This window comes from Coccinella septempunctata, chromosome 1 (genome assembly GCF_907165205.1).
Source record: "Coccinella septempunctata chromosome 1, icCocSept1.1, whole genome shotgun sequence".
NCBI classification, from domain to species: Eukaryota; Metazoa; Arthropoda; class Insecta; order Coleoptera; family Coccinellidae; genus Coccinella; species Coccinella septempunctata.
In genome coordinates, this window is record NC_058189.1 from 56882224 (window position 1) to 56908845 (window position 26622).

The 26622-nt window shown below is 34.8% G+C and overlaps 1 protein-coding gene across 9 annotated transcripts in view; it reads right to left on the minus strand.

Moving 5' to 3' along the window:
• Window positions 1-26622, minus strand: part of LOC123311237 (capon-like protein) — a 106329-nt gene that overhangs the window by 3682 nt on the left and 76025 nt on the right. For 2 of the 9 annotated variants that reach the window (XM_044895129.1, XM_044895088.1), the window contains exons 1-5: window positions 13301-13582; window positions 10279-10907; window positions 7773-7944; window positions 2777-2937; window positions 961-1170 (exon numbers count right to left, since the gene is read on the minus strand). In XM_044895129.1, coding sequence (XP_044751064.1) covers window positions 961-1170; window positions 2777-2937; window positions 7773-7944; window positions 10279-10872 — 1137 coding nt within the window. In that variant the 5' untranslated portion in view covers window positions 10873-10907; window positions 13301-13582. Of the gene's footprint in view, window positions 1-960; window positions 1171-2776; window positions 2938-7772; window positions 7945-10278; window positions 10958-13300; window positions 13584-26055; window positions 26221-26622 lie in introns of those variants that run through there. The other 7 variants (XM_044895146.1, XM_044895157.1, XM_044895138.1 and 4 more) reach the window with 6 other exon arrangements.

A 26622-nucleotide genomic window follows, 5' to 3' on the forward strand; every position in this document is an offset into this window, starting at 1 on the left:
CATCTTTTGCTTAGAGCTTGCGAATTATGAAATTTTGACTGATAACATTTATGTACAACGTGTTTCATAAATAAGCTCCATAAATAATAGAGCTAACCTAGACACGGAAATACACAACCGTATCAATTCGGCATCACGGGCATTCTGGAAGCTAAAGGTCAGAGTGTTTCAAAATCACGACCTCAATCTGACGACCAAGACAGCTGTTTACAAAGCAGTGGTCCTCCCAACGCTTCTTTACGGAAGCGAAAGCTGGACGGCCTACAGGCGACATATTAAACAGCTCGAACAAACGCAACAACGTCATCTAAGACAAATAATGCACATCAGATGATTCCACGAAGTTTCGAATGCAGAAGTCTTGCAACGAGCGAGTTGTACAACAATTGAGACTCAAGTAACGAGGGCCCGACTCAGATGCATTCTGAGGATGCAAGACAAAAGATTCCCCAAAATAGCTCTGTATGGCGAATTCACAGAGGGAGCCCGGAAACCAGGAGGCCAGAATAAGCGGTTTAAGGATATACTACATCAATAACTAAAATCAGTTAATGCCAATCATAACTGGGAACAACTAGCATTAGACAGGTCACAGTGGAGGTCTTTGGTACACAGTTATAATGGAGACTCGAGAAGGATACAGCAGCGGCCAGATCTGGTTGGTGACTATCCATGTCCGGAGTGTGGAAGGATCTGTAGGTCACGGTTGGGTATCTTCAGTCACAGAAGGGCATACAGTCGCAATTAGCCCTAATAAGAAAGTATAAGTCTGTTCGCACCGTTTTTTTTTGGCTGTTTGTAGATTAGATTGATTCCCGGTAACGGGATGCAGCAATGAAAAAGCAATAACATATTTCAACTGGTACACTTCTTTATAACAAATCAACAATTTTCTGAATGGGGAAAGGGGACTAATAAGTGACACATAATTTATAATGGTTGCTCAATTTTAGAATATACCTGCTCTGCAGCCAGCTGCTCTTTCGCCAACTGCAACTGAGCCAGAGCTGCTTGTGTTTGCTGGTTCTGTTGGTCCAATTGCTCTCTCAGCAACTGGATTTCGTGATGAGATGATAACGTACTTCCAGAAGGCGGTAGAGAGCTCGTGAAAACTGCACTTTCCGTTGTCAGAACGTCGCTATGTGGTGCTGAGTAAGTTTCTGTGTTCATCTGAAAGGAATAAGTGCAGGAAGTCATTTGTTATCCGTTATCCATTAAGAAGCACGTTCATTATTCGTTCTCAATTGACTCCATCAGAATTTTTCGTCTAGGCTTTGAACTAGCTCATCTTAGACTATCCCAATTGACCATCAATGATATCCAAGTCAGCATTACAGAGGTCTTACGCCGAATTCTTTGAAATCTTTGAAAATTGAACTTCTAGAATTCTTAATATTTCACAGACAGCTTGTTTTATTCCATTTCAAAAACTTTATACAGGGTCTGTAAACAAATGCGAAGGAATTAGGGAGATTATTCCTCGATAAAAATAAGCAGGGGTAGTTCCTGTAAATTTTTTTCGAAATCGACCTATCTTCCAAGATACAGCCTTTGGAAGGCGTTGACGAGTTGACAATTTTCAATTTTTTTTGCGGGTTCTGAAAAACACTGAGTCATAAAACTATATACATAATATGAAGCACTAAGTAGATGTTACTCACACAATTTTTTTAGATTTCATAACTTTATTATTAGGGGTTGAAAATAACAACCCTTTATGATTTTCCTTCAAAAATTGTTTTCGTGTGATAGATTTTGAAAAATAAAATTCTCTTATGGTTTTCCATTCAATTCTGGAGAAAAAAGTCTCCTGCAAAATTTCGATACAGTTGATACTTGATAGAATGAAATGAACAGTGATCAGAACTGCTTGTAAGTTTTTATTCATTCCGAGAAAATAATCGATTGAATCAAAATTTTGCGAAAGACTTTTTTCTCAAGAATTGAATGGAAAACCATAAGAGAAATTTATTTTTCGAAAATCTACCCCTCGAAAACAATTTTTGAAGGAAAATCATAAGGGGTTGTTATTTTCAACCCCTAATAATAAAGTTATGAAATCTAAAAAATTGTGTGAGTAATATCTAGTTAGTGCTTCATATTCTGTATAGTTTTATGCATAGAACTATAAAGATAGGCATAGAACTATGTAGTTTTATGAGTGTTTTTTTTTGAACCCGTATAAAACATTGAAAACTGTCAACTCGTCATCGCCTTCCAAAGGCTGTATCTTGGAAGGGAGGTCGATTTCGAAAAACGATTTCGAAAAAATTCATAGGAACTACCCTTGCTTATTTTCATCGAGGAATCATCTCCCTGAGTCCTTCGCATTTGTTTACAGACACCCTGTATATTTCACTCAAGTTGACTTTTGGCATTATAATCAACTGTACCTGTGTATGTAGTTATTGCCTACTCTTAAAATATGAGTTGATGTTTAATGATCGATTATCGTACACAAAAAAAAATTAAAATTCAGGGCACTTTTTTTTTTTAAATGCGGCTTGTTCTAGTTGAAAATTAAAGATGGGGGAGTGAATTTCGCTCGAAAACTGGATAATAAAAAGAGTAATAAATCTTATGAGATGGAATTCAGAAGTGCCTTGAATATTTAATAAGTTCTGGTCAATTTACTCACCAACCCCCCAATGAATATTTCACTAGGGATATCATTCTGAGTAATGAAAATGGATGATAACAATAACGAGAAAAACGATCGTTCATTTCTCAAGAAATGAAATTTATAATACAGCTTCAAAAAACATCGGGTACTTACGTAGGAATTCTTATTGATACTTGAACTTGTAAAATGAGGTAATGTATCAAGCGGTTTTGGTACTGCTGATTTTTGAGATTTGGATTCCTGCACATCTTTCAAACTGAAATCTTCACAACCTGGTAGGGATAATCCTTCTATATCAGTCTCGGAAGGAAGATCTGTGGATAACAAAATATAATGAGATTTTAAAAGGTTCGCATTACGATCCAGTAATCTTATAACTTCAAAATATGAAACTACACTGGACCCAAAATTACCCGAACGAAAAAAAATTCAATCTTGAATAACTTTCAATTTTTTGATCGATATCAGGACAAGATGTAGATGGAAGCTTCAGCAGCCTGTCAAAAATTCATCGAAATCGGTCAAAAAACTAAAGAGTTAATCAATATTGAATTCATTTTCCATCCTTTTAATTTTACGGCCCAGTGTATATCAATAGTTTATAGATGAAGCCGCATACTGCATGACAATTCGACATTTGTAGGCTTTTAAGCTGCCATATTTGGATCCTTCTGAGGAATCTTGGTCTAAGACTGTATATGTATATCATCATCAAGGGTAAAAATTAGGTCAATATAGGGGTACAGTTCTGGGCATCATGTGAAATACCTAAAAGACACGTTCAACTACTGAAAGAAATAAACTGATTAAGACTTCATACGTATGGATCGAGTAATGGCGGTTAATCTGACGGTTCTTTCTGTTCCTTCTGCCAAATTTTTCAGCTACATTTATTCCAGCCGAAAGTTTATTCGGTCCATTACCGTTTTCGCTGGAGATTGTTCGTTTTGTGGATGTAGGAACGTGGAAATTACCCATAAATCCGTGAATTTGATAGATATTTATGCAGGTTGCTCACGCGAGGATGGTTTTTCTTTCAGAAGAATTGGGAATTGCCTTGACCTGAAATAATTCACCTCCTGCGAGGAACAGGAACTTCTTTAACGTATAATGGTTACAAGAGGAACAATCACGTCCTGTAACCGGTAACACTTCGAACCCAGGATCAAAGCTTTGGGCTGGCAACCCTATTAGCCACACATTGTATCACCATTAACGGCTTAACATCGACAACAATACATATATGGGGTGATGTGACTGCAGTAAAATAGGTCTTAACCTATATGGGTATAGACACAACATATGGGGTGATATACTGAATACTGATTCCATCGAACTCAAAAATTGCTAAATAACTGGATCTAATCATCCTGAATATACTGCTCCACAAGTTGAGAAAGTTCAGAATTGTTGAGAGTGTTTCCATTTTTTCCACTAATTTTTTAAGTATGAGAAATCGTAATGTTTACTCACTTATGTAACTCATTATTCTGCCAATTTTTTTATAAGTTCAGAAGAAAATTTATCTAAAGTACATATTTATAGTAGGTACAAAATCTGTTCCCTTAACAATTTAAAAAATAAAGTTCAGGTCCTGGATCATCAACCACAGCCTAACAAAGCCTTTGATTTGAATACTTTCGCTCAGATTGTTGAAGAAGCTTTGATCAATTCAATTATATTCAGAGTTGCGATAAAAAGCTGTCTGAGTTCTTGAAGTGTATGTGGAGGTGGTTGATAAGAATCCAATGATCTTTGTAACTTTGTAGCTGATCTCAAGCTTGTGCAAATGGGATTGAGGTGTGGCAAAAAGGAAGAATATTATCAAAGAATTACTCTGTATAGGTTGAGTCTTTGACTCGTATAAATATTTCAACAGTATATTCTTGAGGTCAAAAAGACACTTTTCTCCTATACCATTTTTTCCGATGCGGCCCTGATAAAAAGATATAGTCATTTTAATTTTCCATAATGAGCTGTGTCACGACTGGAAAAACAAAATTTCCTTCAGAAAAACTAGCTAAATCTGTGACACTGCACATCTGTGGATCTTTAAAGCAGAGTTGCCTTCAGCCAAGTACCCAATTTTGCAAATTTCACAGATACTTTTCAATTTTTGAACATCAAATTACTCGAAAACGGCGCATTATACGAGAAAATATGAAGAATACCTACTTTCTTTTACAAAACGTTCAAATATTCATTAGATAGCGTCCAACTTAGTTTCAAGAGTTGGGTTCTTTGAATTTTTGATATTTTATGGAACGTAATGGTCATAATAAGGAAACTAGAAGACGTGGGTGATATCTTGTGTTCGAAAAAGATTAATAACGAACATATTCAATGTAAGAGAATTTATCTATATAAGATGAAGTCAAGGAGTTTGTATCTCAGCAAGTATATTTATTTTTTGGTAGAACGTTTTCGGATACAATAGGGTAACCATCTTCAGTACCAATGTCAAATTAATAATAAAGAGTATCTAAATGATTACAATTGACGTTAATTGTAATCATTTAGATACTCTTTATTATTAATTTGACATTGGTACTGAAGATGGTTACCCTATTGTAGCCGAAAACGTTCTACCAAAAAATAAATATACTTGCTGAGATACAAACTCCTTGACTTCATCTTAGAATTTTCCAAGTACACAGCTTTAGATACTTCCTCATTTATCTATATGTTTTATCTGAATCTAAACTACTTATATTTCAGCTGAATATTTCCACAATCAGAAAGATTGTGAATGACGAGAATGACAACAAATTTCCTTTTATTGGGAGACTCAAAAAAGTGGTGGCATTTGAGAATTTCATGTTTGAGTGAATTAATGCGAAAAGTTTACTACAGGATTTTCGATGAATGTCATCGTAGAATAAATTCCCGAAAATTGATTTTTCTATTTTTCATTTGACTTGTCCTATACATTGTAAATGTCTTAAGGTACCAATAAATACCTAATTATTATTATTATATCGATGTATTAAGATGAACAGCCACAAATACGCGCCAGTTGTCCTGTTAATGGTTTATTCATGTGAAATTTTTGTTCAAAGGTGAAGTTCATCTTGACTTGAAGCTTTAATTCCTTTTACTTATATATGCAAGATGATTTCTGTTGAAGAATTTAACATTCTTGTAATTATCTGTTAATTCCTTCGGTAGATACCCATTCCCAACCACTGCATCACATGCATTTCATCTTCGGGTTAATATTTTTGAAATCTACAACTGATGTAACGAATTCAAACTTCAGCCAAAGAAGATAACGAACATTAACTCTCCTCAAACTAGTGCATATTATGATATGATACTGATCTCTCGTATTTTCCATGCAAATATCTGTATTTAGTATGCCTTCAATCAGTTTGTATAAACTTCAATTATGTTCGTCACATATTTCCCGAAGAGATTCGACATTGTGATAAAATACGTAATAACAGAAACTTTTACGTAGAACGGACAACATAGCGTTGATTGAAAACCCAAAAATGTTTTGACAAGCGTCATAACCCTACATTGTCGTACTATACAGAGTGAAATATGTCAAATATCCATGGCCAACCGAGTGCTAAAATAAAAGTGAATGGAGATGTCCATTTCTACGAAACGAAGCCATTCGGGTATAAGAAAGTACCTAAACATTTGATTTCCCATAAATAAAGAGTTGGTGGACAAGAATCGGCCATTTTTGAAACGATCATAAAATTTCTGAACTTCCTTAAATTTTGTTTAACAGTATACATATTTAAGACAGCTTGTCAACGACTGACAATGCAAATCTCTTCGGTTTATTGTTAGATTTTCGTGCATCACTCGTTAATGCCTATCTACCCACTTAATTGAGCTGAAGAAGCTTTAGCCGATGCATGTTCGAAAATAAACAAATTTATATGAACTTATTGAATATTGACGTGAAGTTTATTATTGCTTCTACTATATGAGATAAAATGAATCAGAGATTATTTCGATTCGAACTGGTAGAATTTATGGAGCTAAAAATAACAATTCGCGTCTTTCTTTAACTTCTTAGGATAATTTAGATATCGACATTAGAATATCCGACAGCTGTCGTATTTTTCTGAACACAAGGTCGGAGCTTTCTTGAATGGATAAGACCTGACGTTGAATTCCACTATTTTTAGTTTTTTGTAGATTTGTTTTCGTTTTCTCCCCTATTAATATCTCTACCTTTTCGAAAAACTAATTTTCAAAACCACAAAAAACCTTGCAAAATACAGTCAAAAAAACGCTCTTCTGAAAAATTTCATGAGTAATAATTAATTTTGTTTAGGTACATAAATTTTACAACCCATTATTGCAGAAAAGTATCTTTCGTGCCGAGCCAACTTTTTTTTTAGATCACAGAGATTATGTTCCGAACAATAAACCTGTGTTAAAATTGAACGATGGGGCGTAGATTATTCTGCTTTCATCTTATGGTTAACTTGAGATTCACCTGATGACTGATTGAGAATTCGAGAATTTGTTCGTCAACTGAAACTGCTGCAAATTTTAAAGTATAGGTAAGTGTAAGTTTCGATAATATGATATTCATGTGATGTGTGGGAAGCATAGCATAGTTTCTTAATCTCAAGTTTCCGCTTCTAAATTAAATTCTGGAAATGAAGTGTTCTACTGTGGTTTATATTGCCATTGCCTCTCAGTCTCATTCTCACGAAACGACAATGCGATGAATGAATTTATCAGTTTTGTGTCTTTTTTATCCTGCTTTTTTAAAAATATTTTGACTACAATTTCTCATCGTTTACTCATCTTAGACCAAGAAACCTAATACTAATATCCGTTTGCACCGACTTATAAGGTAGGCTTAACGACAAGTCAGATTTATGTCAGTAATTGCTATGGTAACTACTATAGAAATCAAAGAAATATGTAACGTCCAGTTTCATAATCAAATTTAAAGTCACTTTAAGCTTGAAGCCTCCTTTAGTGTCATTTTTAGTAGGGTTAAAGGAAGCTTTAAAATTATAGCGACTTTAGGTTTGATTATGAAACCGGCCGTTAGTCTTAATGTTAAGCCTGACCTGAATAATTGGGTTCATATGGGCATTGAAATATTGAGTCCCAATAAAGAGCTGCGGAAGTAAATTTTTGGAGAAAACGTTCACACATTTGCTCCTACCTTTTTTACCTTTCTCAGAAGCTAGGTCACTTAGCCTATCACTCAGCAAATCTTGTGTAAGTGTTTCTTGTTCTTCTTGGTCCAGATTCTCATTTTCTGGGGCAGTTATCGATAATTTATGGCACACTTCGAAGGCTTGACCCACAGTCCTAACCACCCTCATGGCTTGACTCTGAAAAAAAAACGAAAATTGGTATATGAAAAAAAATTCTTAATTGAAATTTTTGGATGAAACTCTCAATATGAATAAACTCATAAGTCTGATTAGTACAGAAATTTCAAAATTATTTTCGATAAAATGCTCTGTTTACTATTTCAATAGATGGAAAAGGTGAAATTATAAATTTTTCACATTTCTCAAGCATTGAAGTATTTTAAATCATATTATATCATAGACCTGAAAAAAACAGTCAAGTTTACTTGAGGGTTGAAGAAGTCATCGTGAAAAACTCTCATAAAACAGTTTTTGATAAACTGATCAGCAAACAACAGATAAGTAGTTTGAAAAAATATCAATTTCAGTCTCAGTCAGGTATTTTTATGAAATACACTTTCGTCAGTTGCTGAGTTGAATAATCGTGGAAGAAATTTTCGATTGTTACTTCCTTAGATTTGTTCTGTTATAGGTTTCCTGAAACTGAGTATATCATTCCTCCACTATTTCATTAAAAGATAAGACCCATACTCAGATTTACATGAATCCTACATTTTTATTGATCAAAGAGGTTTATTGCTGCAGTATATGTTGAGATATTGTAAGATAAAACTACATGATTAGAAAAATAAATAGGAAAATAGGTGCTTAATCTAATTCGTAGAATCACCGAAATCTATTTTTACGGTATTGTGGCTGGTTAGTTTGTTGAAAGTAGATCGAATGGTCGTAACACAGAGTGTTTACTATTTCGTAGAAAAATGCTGAAACAGGTCAATTTTCATGTTAAATAAGCCAACAATTTATGTATAATTGGGGAATAAGTCATCCACCTGGGATGGAGGGTAGGTAGTTGAGTTTTTTGAATGACAACCCCCTTTTTTAGTGTCAGAAATGGATTGAACATTTGTGGCAGCGGATAGTTTGGTCATAGGGTTTTTTCATCAACCTTTTCGAAACTTCTGTTGAATTTATCAAACAAAATATCTAATTTTAGTTTTCTTTTGTGATTTGACAGACTAATCAAGCAGTCCGTAATAGCTGTTTTCCTCGATTACTCTGAAAGTTTTGAATTTTTGGGTGTAAGTCGACTGAGATTATGATAAATCTAGGTTATAATCTGAAAATATTGATAATTTCTTCATGTACACCCTGTACATTTTCGGTCCAAACAGAAAATAGTGTTATAATACTACGTAATGGCAGAATTGAAAATGATAAAGGTTTTTTCGAAAAAAAATTTCCCGGCAGAATTATTGAAAAAAGTTCGCACTTCAGTTCTCACAATTTTTTTCATAAGAATCCCAATAACTCAAAAACATGCCCGAGGTATGGCATACTGTTGAATTTGCCAGTTAATTAGGTATCTAAATTTCAAAGATATACTTGGTGTGCCATTGGAAATAAATAAGAGAGTATTAGGCTGTTTCCGGTTTAACCGGAAGTTTCATAAGTTTGAAAATATTTTAATAAGAAAGTTCATAGTCGAAAACCCCAACGTACACATTTTCAGCCAAAAATTGCGATTAGTTCTCTATAAACTGTATATGTACAGGCTGGTTCGTTGTCTATTGGGGGGATCTCAAGAACTATAGAAGCTAGGAGAAAACGGATCTCATATTTCCGAGTTCTATTTCAGAGAAACAAAGAATGGTGAAAACCGCAGCCTCCTACGATTCTTCGTTTTTGATTTATTAGCAAAAAATGAGATTTTGACGAGTTCGAAGAGTTCACATAACTTTTTTGTCTTTGAAGTAACGGAACTGAAACTTGAACCTTCTACAGGCACTTTTTTACGTAGAATCAACTGACGAGCTCAAAATATTTTGTCATTTCGAATCATTAGGCGAACTTCCGTTTTTTTAAATGCAAACTTTTATTGAATTTGTTATTTTTGCATTGGAAAAAACCTTTTGTCATTAGATTCTACGAATAAAAGTGCCTAAGAAGGTTCGAGTTTCAGATCTGTTACTTCAGAGACAAAAAAGTTATAAGAACTTTTCGAAATCGTCAAAATCAAAATTTCTGTCTATAATTCAAAATCTAGAAATGATAGGCCGATTCTGTTTTCAGATTTGGATAAATCATTAAAAAAGCGCTCGAGAATGTGTCATCCATTTTCTTCTAGCTGCTATAGTTCTTGAGATCCCCTCAGTAGATAACGAATTTTGCCCACCCTGTACAATGAATGTTGAGCACATTCCACAGAAATAAAAGTGGAAATAACGTGTAATAAATACATCTTAGTTTCCAAGTACCTATCCTAGAATTGAGTAACCACGTGTGAATAGTTAGACCTGCGTTAAAAATAAATGTTTTGATTCAGGTATACTTGAATCTGTCTTCGCATACCTCTAGATCGTATTCATCAACGTTCGGAGTACGAATGATCCCATTAGTGAAAGAAATACTCCTTTTCATTCCCCCACTTGGTATCGTTAAGTTGCTGGTGTTTTGCTTCCTACTTCTCGAATCTGCTGCCAGAGGTTCTACTGGACATGTTTCCGGTTCCTTGAAAGAGAGCTTCTTTCTCGGCCTTTCCAGAGCCAAAGCGGCTGTGTTAAGATTCCTGTCGATGTTACCACAACAGATCGTGGCCGGTCTATCCCTGGATATCGTGCAATCGTATTCCTCAACTTGTATTTGTATAGGATAACTACTGAGGGAATTCTGTTTCTTCAGCTTTGACACTGGGGCGCCAGGGTTCTCAACAATTTTATCTATGGGCTTATGGGTGGCCTTGAATAGGCACTCTATCGCCGAATATTTCCCACTTTTTTTCGTAGGCGATTCAGGTACTTCTGTGTTCTTGTTTTTGTTTTCGCCGAAATGGAAGAGCTTGTGGCGTGCCTTAGAAAGCATGTCTTGCTTCTTCTTCACGATTTCTACGTCTGGCATATCTAGGCTGGAATGTCTCACTTTCATATCCTTGTTGGTTTTACTCATATTTTAAGGTCCTCACGGACGATACAGATTATATTCTAGCAATTCAAAAAGGAGGGTTTCGATTTTCACTTTCATTCATGCCATGCTTAGCTAGCAAATCTGTTGAGAGCGTTACAGGGTAAATACGTAATATAAACATTGATCATTCAGCAATTTCCAAGAGACAACAGCTGAAATAATAGGTCGCAATGGTCAACACTTTGGCTGCATAAGACTGTTAGGAAATATCATATATACGTTCAACGATAAATAGTTTTGATGGGAAACATTCTGTTGATTGAGCCTACAAACTACAGATACAAGTGGGTAGGTACTAGACTAAAAAATGTCGCAATTATTAAATTCTCTGTCTATTCAATATGGGAAAACCATTCTGAACAAATGGATGATGCTGCAAATTTGATGGAATCGAAAGTCAGCATGATGGAAAAAATTCGCTTGTTCGCAAAAACATTCAAGCTGCCTCATCCATCGAAGAGGATCCCTTTTGTACCGAAAATAATCATTCATTTTACAAGTGCTTTGAACTCGGCATGTAAATATTTTCATCAAAATTCCATTTTGGCGTTCACTTTCTGGGAAACAACTGTGTAACTTGCCAAAAAATTGCGAATCATTTATCATACCACCGTTGGGTTGGTAATCGAATAGATTGTTTATTTTTCTGTAAAAACGGCATTTCTCTTTTTAGGAAAATGTCAATGTATAAAAAAATTTATCGTGGTGTGTTTAATGTGCCTTCAACTGCAGATCTATATTGATAGATTGAAGGCTTTTTTTGCAGCGAATGGAACTTACATCGGGATAGCTAGATATTAGAAGAATATTTGAAATTGATTCCTTTGGACACGAAAAGTGATTATAAGGATTTCCTTAGTAGGCATGTGGCTATCTGGCTTTGTGACCATGATGAAACATTTAAATTTTCCTGAATTTTATTCGAAATGAAATAATGGTTAGCAATCCAAAAGAGAATATACAGGGTGAGTCTTTGACTTGTACAAATATTAACAGTAGATTCTTGAGGTAAAAAGAAACACTAATTTCATATACCATTATTTCCGTTTCCGCCCTGATAAAAAGAGATAGCCATCTTAAGTTTTCAAAAAGAGCTGTGCCATCCCTAGAATAACTAGCTACACATCTGTGGATTTTTCAAACAGAGTTGTATTCAGCCAAAAGTACTCAATTTTTCAAATTTCACAGATACTTTTTAATTTTTTAACATCAAATTACTCGAAAACAGCACATTATAAGAGAAAATAATTTTTTTATTTTACAAAACGTTCGAATATTTATTAGATAGCATCCAACTTAGTTTCAAGAGATGGGTTCATTGAATTTTTGGTATTTTTATGGTATGTAATGGTCACAATGAGAAGACTGGAAGACGTGAGTGATATCTTGTGTTCCAAAAAGATTCATCAAATAAATGAAAAACTATATTCCGAAATTCAAATCATTCGATGAAATAGTTTGGGAGATTTTTTTATGGTTTTTCAACAGCCTGTATCTTTTAAATCGAGTCGATTCGGAAAAAATGGTAAGGGAAAAAAGTGTTTCTTTTGACCTCAAGAATCTGCTGTTAAGATATACACTATTTTTTGACAAAGAATCAACTTTCAAATATTTTCGCAGCTATTCATTTGCGATGTTTGCCAGCGATACAGACAGTATTTTTTCGAGTAGTCAATTTGGCTACTCCTACACATAAAAAAAAATTCAAATTCTGGAATATGCAGAGTGATCATAATTAATTCTCAAATATCAACTATTTTTTTATGATTTTTCAGCAGCCTGTATCTTTTAAATCGAGTCGATTCGGAAAAAATGGTAAGGGAAAAAAGTGTTTCTTTTGACCTCAAGAATCTACTATTAAGATATCTGTACGAGTCAAAGACTCACCCTGTATACACTATTTTTTGACAAAAAATCAACTTTCAAGTATTTTCGCAGCTTTTCATTTGCGAGGTTTGCCAGCGATACAGACAGTATTTTTTCGAGTAGTCAAGTTAGCTACTCCTACACATAAAAAAAATTCAAACTCTGGAATATGCAGAGTGATCATAATTAATTCTCAAATATCAACTATTTTTTTATGGTTTTTCAACAGCATGTATCTTTTAAATCGAGTCGATTCGGAAAAAATGGTAAGGGAAAAAAGTGTTTCTTTTGACCTCAAGCATCTACTGTTAGGATATTTTTACGAGTCAAAGACACAACCTGTATACACTATTTTTTGACAAATAATCAACTTTCAAATATTTTCGCAGCTATTCATTTGCGATGTTTGTTGAATTCTATCTTTTCTTCCTCTTTTAAATGTCCTAATTCTCAATATGCCTCACAGAAAATTAAAAAAAAGGAATATGTTCAAATTCGTCTGAGCTTTCTTTAAAACATGTAACGACGAAAGTGAAAATCAAACCGAAAAAGCAGTTTCACTAATCCTTGACCGGTTTCACCTAAGGCCGCACATTGTTTGGGAAACTACCACACACAAAAAATTACATCACAGTCCGCAGTGAAACCCTCGGGGTTTTCTGATCGATCCGAACTTTTCCTGCGATCCAACTTCACAATTACACAACCGCATTTCGAACAATTAAATCGGAGTTTCGAACGGGATGGGTAACGGTCGACTTTGTATTTGTAAAGCTAGAAATAACCGAAGTGTTCTTCGCTCGAACTTGCTTCGTGTAGTAATAGGCAGATAGCCAGGTGACCGCGCTTCTGATGCAGTAAATCCGTCAGTCCTCGGGAAATCAACAAAATATAGATGCGGAATTTGCGGTGGCTACGTTCGTGAAATTCGGATTACAGTATTTGTTTTTCTCGGGCACAGGAAGTATACCGTATTTACGGTGGCTTAGGAAGTGTGCTCAGCATACTTCCAGGGATAATCACAAGAAAAAAAGCGGATCTGCACAGATCGGAAGATCTAATCCCCTGTAAAGATTAATTTTAGAATGAAAACCGTGGGTAGTTACGGAAAATTGTTGGAAACCAAAGAATAAACGTTTACTGGATGGGTTGCATATAAAATGACTTAAGAATGGAATGACTAGACACTGCAGGAAGGAGGAGACTTGCGAGAAAACCTCTGAATAAGAGGGATTTCTATTCATTCAACTCACATTGATTTTCGAGTAAAAAGAAACATATTGAAAACCGTGTCCCTTGTTTTGATCTAGGATTAATGACAAATCAGGATGATCTGTCGCCAGGAACTCAGGAACTACCATTCAAATGAAAATTTTGGAGAAATAAATCTCTTAAATTCCGATTCTATACCGTGTGGCCCATCCCAGACGCGGCGCTCATTTTGAGGGAGTAAATGAAGATATTTAGAAAATCTTTTCTGGTGGTGTGTGTAGGGTGTTCAAAAGCACAATTTAACGTTATTGTCATATACACAGAGTGTTCGAAAACAAAGATATAGATACAAGTTACACTTTTTTGAAAGTAACACCCTGTATTTGACCTCAAAAATGGAATGGCAAGCTCAAATTATGATGAGTTTCTTCAGATTACTTTATAGCTCAGAAGCACCCTTTACGAGATAATGGCGAAAAATCGAAAATATGGAGTTGTTTTATATAGCAATCAATGAAGAAACTAGTTACGCCAGCGATACAGACAGTATTTTTTCAAGTAGAAAAGTTGACTACTCCTACACATAAAAAAAGTTCAAACTCTGGAATATACAGAGTGCTCATAATTAATTCTCGAATATCAACTACAAATAATCGTCAAAAACTGCTGACAAACTATCGGGTTTAGGTATAGGAAAATTATGAAGATAGTTTCGAAATTAATTTATACGTTCATATATAGAAATACCGGGTGTGCCATTTGAAATAAGAAAGTTTTTGACGATTATTTGTAGTTGATGTTTGAGAATTTATTATGATCACTCTCTATATTCCAGAGTTTAAATTTTTTTATATGTAGGAGTAGCCAGCTTGTCTACTCAAAAAAATACTGTCTGTATCGCTAGCGTAATTTGTTTCTTCATTTATTGCTATTTAAAAAACTCCATATTTTCAATTTTTCGCCATTATCTCGTGAAGGGTGGTGCTAGGGTATGAAGTGATCTGAAGAAACTCATCATAATTTGAGCTTGCCATTCCATTTTTGAGGTCAAATACAGGGTGTTACATTTGATAAAGTGTAACTTTGGCCTATATCTTTGTTTTCGAGCACCCTGTATATATGAAAATAATACATCACATATCACAAGAAAATATTTTCAAATTATCTTTATTTACTCCTTCAAAATGAGCGCCTCGTCTGGGGTGGGCCACCCGGTATAATAGTATGAAAAATTCTCCATTCAACGATATTCGGCGTCTGAACATAATTCTTAGCTTCTGCTCTACCATTTTCCAAGTAAACTGTTTTTGTATTCAAATTATCAGCAAATTATAAAGATGGTTTTTAGTGACGTGCTAAAAGCATTCATTATTGAATCCTACTTCAGAAATGGGGAGAAAATAGAAGCCGTGTAGAAATATTCTTTTGGCAAATATTTCACCGCATTCAGGATGCTATACAGGGTGAGTCTTTGAATCTTACAAATATTTCAACAGTAGATTCTTGAGGTCAAAAGAAACACTTTTTTCTACACCATTGATTCCGATTCGGCCCTGATAAAGATATATAGTCATTTTATGTTTTCATAATGAGGTATGCCACCCCTGGAGAAAAAAATTCCCTTCAGAATAACAAGCTAAATCTATGACACTACACATCTGTAGATCCTTTGAACATAGTTGCATTCAAAATATGTATAAAAGTATTCTTTATATGAAGAATACTTTTATTTTACAAAACGTTCAAATATTCATTGAGTAGCGTCCAACTTAGTTTCAAGAGTTTAGTTCTTTGAATTATTGGTATTTTTATAGTTCCTAATGGTCATAATGAAAAAACTGGAAGACGTGGATGATATCTTCTGTTCGGAAAATATCAATCAAATAAATCAATTATATTCCGAAATTCATCTCATTCGATAAAACCGTTTGTGAGATAGAACTAAAAATAAATTATTTATGGTAGTTCAACAGTGTAACTGTTAAACCGAGCCAATTTAGAAAAAATGGTATAGAAAGAAAGTGTTTCTTTTTCTCTAAATAATCTACTCTCGAAATATTTGTACGAGTCAAAGACTCGCCCTGTATATCACCATTTTTTTCAGGGTACATACTGTTTTGCGATGTGTTAGCATTTTCCGTAAAACATTTAGTGTTCAAAGAAAAAATGGAAATGATCGACCGAAGAAAAGAGATGCAAAGGAGCCGTTTGTCCTTTGTTGATTTTAAGATTTACTCAATGAAACAAAATCGCGAATAAATCATCTCAGCGCCCATTCCTTATTCATTTTCTTCCATAGGATAATCCTCTGAATTAACGAATAACATGAGATGGCAATGATGCCATTCACGTGTCTACTATTCATAATCTCAATTTCGATTTATTTATATCTTTTCTGTTCTGAGGATTCTGTGTCTCTCAAATATTTATAAATCGAGCACAGGTATTAATACCGATCAAAAAAGCTTTCATGAATGTCAAGATGCTCCAAATTTGTTGAAAGCAATTTTAGAATACGTAGTAACTTCGGTTACCATCAATGAAAAATTCCTTGTGATGAAATGTTCAGACAGTGCAAAACGGAATTCATGGAGTTATTAGTTTAGAGCGTTGTTCAAAGTTCAGCGAAGTTATAATTTTGATTAGATTCGACAAGTAATTTCAGACTGAAAATTAGAGAATTTTAATTCGAAGTTCATTATAAAGGAATGGGGTAATTTGAGATTTGTTGGTAGATGATCGGGGTGTCCATTTTCTAGCTTCTTCTCTGACTACCTTGGACTTTGGGAGTATCTACTTTCTACATGATGTGTGAGAGAACTAAAAATAACATTTTTTTATGGGTTTTCAACAGCCTGTGACTTTTAAACCGAGCCGATTCGGAAAAAATGGTAGGGGATAGAAGTGTTTCTTTTGACCTCAAGAATCTAGTGTTAAAATATCTGTCAAATATTCACCCTGTATTTGAAGAGGTTAATATATATTAAATAAGTATTCAAAAGAAGAATTTATCATTTCATAGCTGGATCCATTAATCGTTTTGAAACAACAAATTTTCAGCAAAATAGGCATGATCCTCTTATTCCTCTTTCATCACTATTACAAATAAAATATATTTGAGGATCAAAAGAAAGGATTCAACTTATAGTTTTGTACACTATACAGACTTGGGCATAAGTCTAGAATAAAATTAATATTACTTCAAGCAATGAAATGAAAACGCAGAAACCCTTCAATTGATTTTCAATTACCCTCAGTTTCTGAAAATAAAATAAGTGTTTTTCTTCAACCCCTTAGTCCCAACCATTATTCAAATGGAAACATATACCAATTGTGGAAGGATGAGTTTGAGAAAAAACAGTCAGTTTTATTGCCAGAAAATGATGGTAATCAAAAATCAATTGATGGGTCGCAGCGTTTTCATTTCGAGAAATCTTAATTTTATTCCAGACTTATGACCCAACCCTGTATATCAGATGGATAAGTCATATGCAGTGAGTGCATACGGTAGCAATGAAAATAATTCTGTCCATGGCAAATTACGTATTCACTTACCAGGCAGCCAAATACATTTTTAGGGCTCATATCTCTATCTATTGAAAACCTACTCAATTACGTAAATAATTCATTCATATTTGCGTCAGAACAAGGCAAAAATAAATTGTTATGGAAAATTCTACGTCCCTTTTTTGTCAAAAATAACATAGGAAATAATCTCATAAGGAGGTTCTTTTCGAAATTTAAATGATAAGACTATAAAAATAGTAATATAATGGAAATACTACCAAATTGAGAGAATTCCAATCATTCTATCGGACCATATAGAAATCCCAACAAAAAGGAGGGGGAATGACTATAATTTCAGACTACACGAGCGATAAAGCAGCCATTGACTCATTTATTATCGCTAAAATTCGGGATGAATTCCATCGAAATATGCTGAACCAGCGGGATACTCTGATGTGGAATAATTTATCGAATTGTTCCAATCAAACTTCGGTAGTATATCAAGTTCCGAATGGGTTACGACTTGGATATAGGGATGGGCTAAAAGCATCGATGCGTTTCGAATATCAATGCTTCAAAACGATATTCCAGCAAAAAAATTGGTGAATGCATTTCTATGAGTAACTTCCACTCTGGGGTCACGTGAAACAGAATCCTAAAGTATCCAATGGCAGTTATTCACCTCACGTGGCCACTAGATGTAATGTGCATTTACCTGGTGACTATAACATCGTAATGATACTTGAAATATACAGGGTTTTTCCGTAAATTCGGGATCCTATTTCTCAGATTGTTTTATGATACAAAACTGTAGACTAGAGGTCTCTGATGCATTGTTTCTAAGATACAGGCTATTGAAATTTATGAAATGGGTTTTTTGAATATATTTTTGAAACCGTATATGGTTTTTTTAGGTTTGATAGAAAGGTTTAAATTCAGTGAAAACATTGGTACGCCAATGATTTTTCTCAAATTTGAAATTATTCTAGTGATTACCACATAATTCACAGTGAGAATGGTGTCTTGAGTTTTTCACTTGAGATAAATACTTTCTGAGACAAAAAATAAAATGCGATTTCACTTAAGAGAGCTACGAAATTCTAAGATTACTTCCGAAATCGTATAGACACAGATTGGGACAGCTCAGCTGCCTTCATAATTGAAGTTGACTGCTAATTTTACAAAATATTTTTTCTAAATTTAAACACCCTGTATCTCAGGAACAATGCGTCAGAGACCCATAGTCCATAAAATCTTTATGTCATGAAATCATCTGAGGAATGACCCTGTGTGTTTAAATTGAGCTTTTTGGAAGTCAACTATGGATCAACTCTACATTGAACTGACGTTTCAGAACGTCGAACATTTTTTGTTTTGATTACTAGCTTGATAAATCCTCATGAGGTTGTCTTGGGTGTTTATCTTTAGGAGCCTTTTCTGTCACATCATGAAAATTGAGATGTATAACTCCTAGGCTATAGAGACCTGGCACTTGGATTCTACGAGAAAAAATTCTTAGTCTTCTATAGAACCAAACAAAATTTCAATATCAAAATATTTTATTACTCAACATATTCTCCTCTTAATTGTGCATACATTCATTACAGCGAACCTCCAACGTCTCTAGACCTTAAAAAAAAGTTTCCTCTTGCTCTGCAAACCAGACCTCCACAGCTTTTATTACCTCCTCATTGGAAGAAAATTAACGACCTTTTAAACTTTTTTTAGTTTTTTAGTCGGATGGAGCCAAATCTGGTGAATAAGGGGGGTGTTCCAGTAATTCAAACCCTAAATTACGATTTTTTTGCTTGGCAACATGAGATTTGTGTACAGGGGCGTTCTCCTGCAAAAACAAAACACCTTTGGATAGCTTTTCGCTTATTTTCTCTTAAATTTTTTCCCGTTGAGTAGTCAGTAACATCGAATAGTTATCTCCGGATATTGTTATACTCTTATCCAAAAAAGCAATCATGATTACTCCATGGCAATTCCAAAAAACTGTGGCAAGAACTTTTCCAGCAGATTTTTCGACACGAAACTTCTTAGGTCTTGGAGAACCAGAGTGTCGCCATTCCATCGTTTGTTGCTTTGTTTCTGGATCGTAGAAATGCACCCAAGTCTCATCCATAGTAACAATTCGATTAAGAAGTCTACATCGTTTTCAAATCGCGCACAGATCGAAAGCGATGCTTCTACCCTTGCACGCTTTTGGTCAACATTTAAACATTTGGGGATCCATTTTGCAGCAATTTTTCTCATGTCCAAATTGACGTGATCTATATGATGAACACGTTCGTATAAAATATTTAGTGCTTCAGATATCCATTTTAGCCCAATTCGACGGTCTGATAAAATCATGTCATGAACTTCATCGATATTTTCGGGGACTGACACAGAAACTGGCCTTTCCGATCGGTCATCATCTTCAATGGAATATTTACCTCTTTTGAAGCTTGCAGTCCAATTTTTCACGGTCGCATACGAAGGACATTGATCGCCAAGGATATTGAGCATATCTTCGTAAATCTGCTTACCTCTCAACCCTAAATAACGGTACTTGATGATGGCTCGATACTCCAATTTTTCGATTTTCACAATTTCGGTGGACATTCTTTCTTTTAATTTATTGCGTAACTCTGGTTACCATAGATAACCTATAGATGCGACATCTATCGAGTTTTTTCCTTTTTCGCCGGCATGATTTTGGCAGCATTGCTACCAGAATTACAGATGCCTACTGAACTGCCAACGAATTTGGTTTAAATTTCAATACATCAAGATTGAAATTTCGGTCGCGTACCATCACAAATTTATGCCGAAAAAAATTTAATTTCCGACATAAATTAGTAATGATGTGCAGAAGATTTGAAACTAGCCAAAAAAAATTCAATTTGTAGATTTGGTAACATCTGATTGGAAAAATTAATCTATAGGAATAAAAGAAGATAATACCTCCTCATATTGGGCTTGAAACTTCTCATTATCTACTTGCCCCCTGAGTTCTTCCCTAATTTTGAATTGGGTTATTAAAAGGAGTTATTTTGGCGAGGATATTTAGAGCTGAGCGATGAAAAATAGTATTAAATGTTCAGGAGGGTCTCACCAATTTTGTGTTGGCTTCATTTAGCCTGAATTACTTCCAAGCAATCCGAACATTTATTATAATATCATTCATCGTTTTTTTGGCTAAATATCCCTCCACATACGGTTTCCTCGAATCATTTTTTACATTTTTACGTCAAAAGTTTTGACTTCCATCACATTGTTGTTGTCACAGATAACAGAATCGTTGTTGTTTTTATTCTATTTCTTCTTTCTCAATCAAAGTTGCTGCTATTGAATATTCGTGAAGAAATCTACTCTAAAATATCTACTCGTCGATAGTTAAAAGGAAAAAACTCGATAGATGGCACTACTTCTGCCCGAACAAAATCATTTCAAGGGAGTTAACCCCCCCTGCTGGTTACTTTTTTGACCTCAAACTTAATACTGACACTTCTAATGAGTTATTGTTCGTTGCTATGGTAACACAATGTTCATTCAGCAGACCCACTATGACCAGTAGAAATCTCAGCTCGTAGAATCTTTAAAATGGTTCTTGGTGCAGGATGGCAAACAGGGGTGTGTTTTTGGAGAGGGTTGTTGTGAGGCAACACTTCAAGTACTAAACAGCTACATTTTTTCGAAACCATAGAAGGGTTCAAGTCTAATAAGTGTTAGTCTTAATACCCTTCTACAATTGCAATGCTTTCTCATTTATTTCAAAACAAGCAATGGCTTGGCACCCATAAAAGGTCAAACCGTGGCCTTTGGTCGCTTGCTTTATGGTATTTAGGCATTTATTCCAGGTTAGCAGCTGTCATTCTAGGCTTAGAACCATCAGTTGTAAGGTTTGAATGAATCCCCTTTGAGGTAGACTTTGACGCACTTATAAGCACATATGCAGACAGCCAGTTAACAGAGGACTCATAACTTAAGGGCAGGAATAACCTCTGTTTAGAGTCGTATACCATTACACACTTGTATCTCTCTGTGAACTCATATGGGTCCTTGCCATATCTCCTACGGAAAGGAGAATTTCCCTTTGTCAATTTCGATGTTTGAACATCGATGACATCGACGTTAATTAATTTGTCGCAATCGATGTTATTCCATCGATCTGCCATCCCTACTTTGTAGATGATACCCAATGCCTATATTTCCCATAATTCACTCAATATTGAATCAGACAGCCGATACACGTATCAATTACTGGAATAACAACAAATCTTGTGTGAGCTTGAAAAACAGGCCGAAATTATTTATGTCCGTTGATTCGATTAGGTTGTTCGGGTTTATACGAAGTTTTCTATTGTTTTTCATGGTCTGACATAGACCTTATTGCTGATTTTACAACTAATCGTTGTGAGGAGAACGGATTGACTGAATGCAGAATCCAAATGAAGTGATAACTGATTATTTTTTGGAGTATGCTGCTACAAAAAAAGGGAATCAATCTTGATTCTTACAAAAATCTTTTCCGCTTTAAATCAGAAACACATCATTATAAATCAGCCTGTTCAATTATCTTTTGCGAAACTTTGTTATGGATAAATGTCCCATTAGCACTTGTACCTATAAACAAATCTGGCCATTATATTCAGGACATAACGGACCGCATTCATGCCAGAACGATAATTGAGCTATCTGAACGTGGCTGAAACACAAAGGCTGTACAACTCAAAAGAACCGAAAATTTGGATACTTTTTCTCAGTAAACTAGACTGAGAAAAGCATACATACGCTTATAATTGCTTAAGAAATACAGGTTGTTTTACTGGAAAAAGTTAACCTTCAAAACTTGTCATTATTTCCAATAATAAGCTTTCGAATTGCTTATTGTGAGTTTTTTACAATTCTGGTTTGAAAAGAGAATATTTAGAATTCTCTTAAAATTATATAACTTTGCGTGAAATTTTCAATGTTTTTCAAAACTTTCCCTACTGCCATTGTTGAAAGAAAATATTGCTCAAACTTAATTTTCAAAAACCAAAGTTTGGGAATATATTAGCCACTGAATCCATTGAAGAAGACAAAATATGTACTTCTCACTTAACCCTATTCAAAACGACTCTAAATAACCCTCCATTAAATTTACGTATAAGTTCAATATTTCTGATTCGAAGGATGAATTTTCAACTATGGAATATTATTATGAAATAATAGTTGTTACTGGAAAATGTCCCACCTCAGAAGCGAGCTATTAGAGCGATATACCAAAAATATATATTTCTACCAGAAAATTCCACTTCAGTTTTCAATTCAACTGTATTTATAGAAAACTAAAGAGATATTACAATGAGAAAGTGTGTAAAATTTGAAAATTGATTTGAGTATTACCACCAGAACAGTTAATTTTCTTCCAATTTTGTTCCCTGAATATTCGATGACAGTATTAACATTCTATCTTCTGAACCTAACACTTAGCCCGGCGCATTCACCATTCTGCAAACCAAATTTCTCCGGGGTATACACTGCTGAAATGCTGTGATTGATTCAATCGAACCTAGCCTTCCAATACCCAACAGTTGAGAATAGAATGTAGAATTTCAACAGGGATGCTTTTTTTTCGAAAAAGGTTTATTCCCAGAGTTCATACATACAAATGTATCCCCAATTCTATTCATTCGTCTTACCTTTTTTATAATGCAAAGACCCAGAAAGGAATGGTTTGTTTTCTATGTTCTACCGATATATGTATTATGTGCCAAGATTTCATTTGAATATAAAGCCCTTTTCAACACGAGTGAATCAGCAATTGTAGATTCAATATGCTGAAGCTTCACCTGAATTTATACTATATCAACTTGTTCATTTGCGTTCTATACTTAGCTTTATTATTTCCGAAATCTCTTAAATATCCCCTTCGAATTAAATCTTTCAGGTTCTATACGGCCTGTTCCAACCAAAACTCACATTTTACAACTACATAGTCACAAAATTGTTTTTTTCAGAACCCCGTGAAGTTCCCAATATTTTTTCAAAGAAGAGATGCTTTAATAAGATGATTTAATTCTTGTTACGCCAAAAATTATCTTGTTGATTCTCAATAGAGAATCCTGACGAATCTTAGATAGTTCCAGAAGTATTTTCAATTCACATTGAAAAGACTTCTGAGGATGATCCCGATCGCTGACTGCAGTTCTGTGAAGTGGTCAGTGAAATGATTAATGGTAATCAAAACTACATCAAACGATCATTGTCCAACAAAATGACGCACCACCTCATTTCGTTCAACCAGTGCGTAATTTTTCAGATGAAAATTTTCCTCACGCCTGGATTTGAAGAAGGGGACATATGGAGTGGCCACCCAGATCACCCGATCTGGCTCCACTGGACCTTTTTCAATGGGGTCACCTGAAATCCAAGATTTACGCTACCCAGCCTGAGTCACTGGATGATTTGCGATCTCGAATCATTAATGAATGCCGTCAAATTACACCAGAAATCTTGAGTAATGTATACTCCATTCACATTTATTTCAGCAGTCGGTTGGCCATGAAATAATTTTCTCAAGATTTTGTAACTAGAACGGAGTAAGGTTGGCACTCATGAAATGTCGTTAATATCATGACGCCGTTGCCACAACTAATATCTATTTTTATTACGAAAATGCCGAAAATGAAAAAAGAGACAGGGTTTCAGGAAGTGCTATATAGAATTCAGGTCCGCTCATTAAAATAGTTATACCCTGATATTCTAAAATCCACAATACGTCAGACGGTAGCAAATATATTCAATGTAAAAGAATTTATATGATGTTTCATCTGAATCTAAACGACTTATATTTCAGCTGAATATTTCCACAATCAGAAAGATTGTGAATGAAGAGGATGACAAAGAATTTCCTTCTATTAGGTGACCCAAAAAATTGGTGGAATTTGAGAATTTTATGTTTGTCCTGTTAATTGTTTATTCATGTGAAATTTTTGTTCTAAGGTGAAGTTCATCTTGACTTGAAACTTCCTTTAATTCCTTTTACTCACAGATGATTTTTGTTGAAGAATTTAACATTCTTGTAATTATCTGTTAATTTCTTCGGGAGATACCCATTCCCAACCACTGCATCATATGCATTTCATCTTCGGGTTTATATTTTTGAAATCTACAACTGATGTAACGTATTCAAACTTTAGCCAAAGAAGATAACGAACATTAACTCTCTTCAAGCTAGTGCATATTATGATATTATACTGATCTCTTGTATTTTCCATGCAAATAACTGGATTTGGTTATCCTTCAATCAGTTTGTACAAACTTCAATTATGTTCGTCACATATTTTCCGAAGAGATTCGACATTGTGATAAAATACGTAATAGCAGAAACTTTTACGTAGAATGGGCAACAGCGTTGATTTAAAACCCAAAAATGTTTTGACAAGCTTCATAACCTCAAATTTTTGTACTATACAAAATGCAATGTGTCAAATTTCCATGTCCAACCGACTGCTAAAATAAATGTGAATGGACTATACGTGAAGGTTTTCAGGAAAACTAATTGCTACTGCATGGAAGGAATGGTGCCCATTTCCAACGTTTAATAAACTAATCACAAAAGTAAGTACTCTTTCTCTATTTTACCTGTCATTTCGTTATCGATGGAAATTTTGAAGCAAAATTTCAGGATCAGATAGTACCCGATAAAATCTTCGAAATTAGTTATCGTAACAAGGGATGAGGGCATCCCTTTTCAAAATCAAGGGGTTGTGCTCATCCCCGTTTGGGGGGTTAAAGTTACGGGGATGAAAAAAGCGGAGAAATTGTTCCCCCTCGAATCAGAAATTGACGGGTGCGAGAGATTTTCCACATTTTCATTTTAAAGTAGGAAAATCGAGGTGTTCATACATGTTAAGAAGAATGATTTCAAAAGCATTCTTTTGAGGCCATATCCTCAGCTACCAAGTATGGGGAATTCTCCTCAATTTGGGTTATCACAGCATATGCAAGTTTAAATTGAATAATTATGAGTTTCATTCATGGATTTTTCAAATTCACCGCGGAAACTATTCAAAATCATTCTTCAAATATGAGGTTTTAAAATTCAAATGGCTTCGTTTCTAGTTTACGATTTGGCAACAGCGCCTACCAGAAGAAGAAAAGAACAATGGCTTGTTTATAAAATATCAGCTGTTGATTCACAGCTATCATAAGGCGCGTACTCACTGGCGAGCCACATCAGCAGCCGGCCATAAAAATCCCATAAAATTTTACGACCTTCCTCGTTTGTCGCAGACTTCATAGACAGCCATCTTTGTCTGTCTCATCAAGATAGTGCATTTGGTGTCCTTTATTATCAACGCATATTTCAGTCGATGTTGCCAACTTGTGCAATAGAAACGGAACGCTTTAAATTTTAAATACCCATTTTTATTTTTAATTTTTAATTTTATTTTTTGGGAAATGTTGAAATAGTTATTGCAAAATTTGACGTTTCAAAGATATTTCATGAAAAATACATCATTTTCGTCAGAAAATCTCCATTCTCTGAGCATTTCGATAAATCTCTTGGATATAGTAAAAAAAATCATTCGACCCACCTACCTTTTTACTCGACTTAAATACTGCACATTTAAAAACGTTGGATGATCCCTCCCTGGCTATATAACTGAATATCTTCATGTCCTGAGAGTCGTGCGACACGTAGAAGATCCTGTAGATCGGGTGGGACAGGAGGGTGGTCTTACCGTCGTCCTGCCACTGTTTCCGCTGAAATACACAATGAGAGATCAATAACCCGGAACATTTCTTTGATGTGGATCAGGCAGCCACCGGGGAAATTAGGTGGTGACGAAGGAGATCCCTGTGATTCGGGTCCCGAGGGCGTGATTCTATCGACAGAAAAGGTGATAGGACGGATTGGAGTCCAATCTGGCCGAAGAAAAAAGGAAGTGGATGGATTGCCTGGTATCTACAGAGGAGGATGGATGATTCAGTTAGGTTGGTGTTACAAGGCATTTTGTGGATTAGGAAGGCTATGGAATGAGTTCATGACATGATTTTATCAGATCGTCGAATTGGTCTAAAACGGATACCTGAAGCATTGAATATTTCATACGAACGCGTTCATCATATATGTAGTTCAAGTCAATTTGGACATGAGAAAAATTG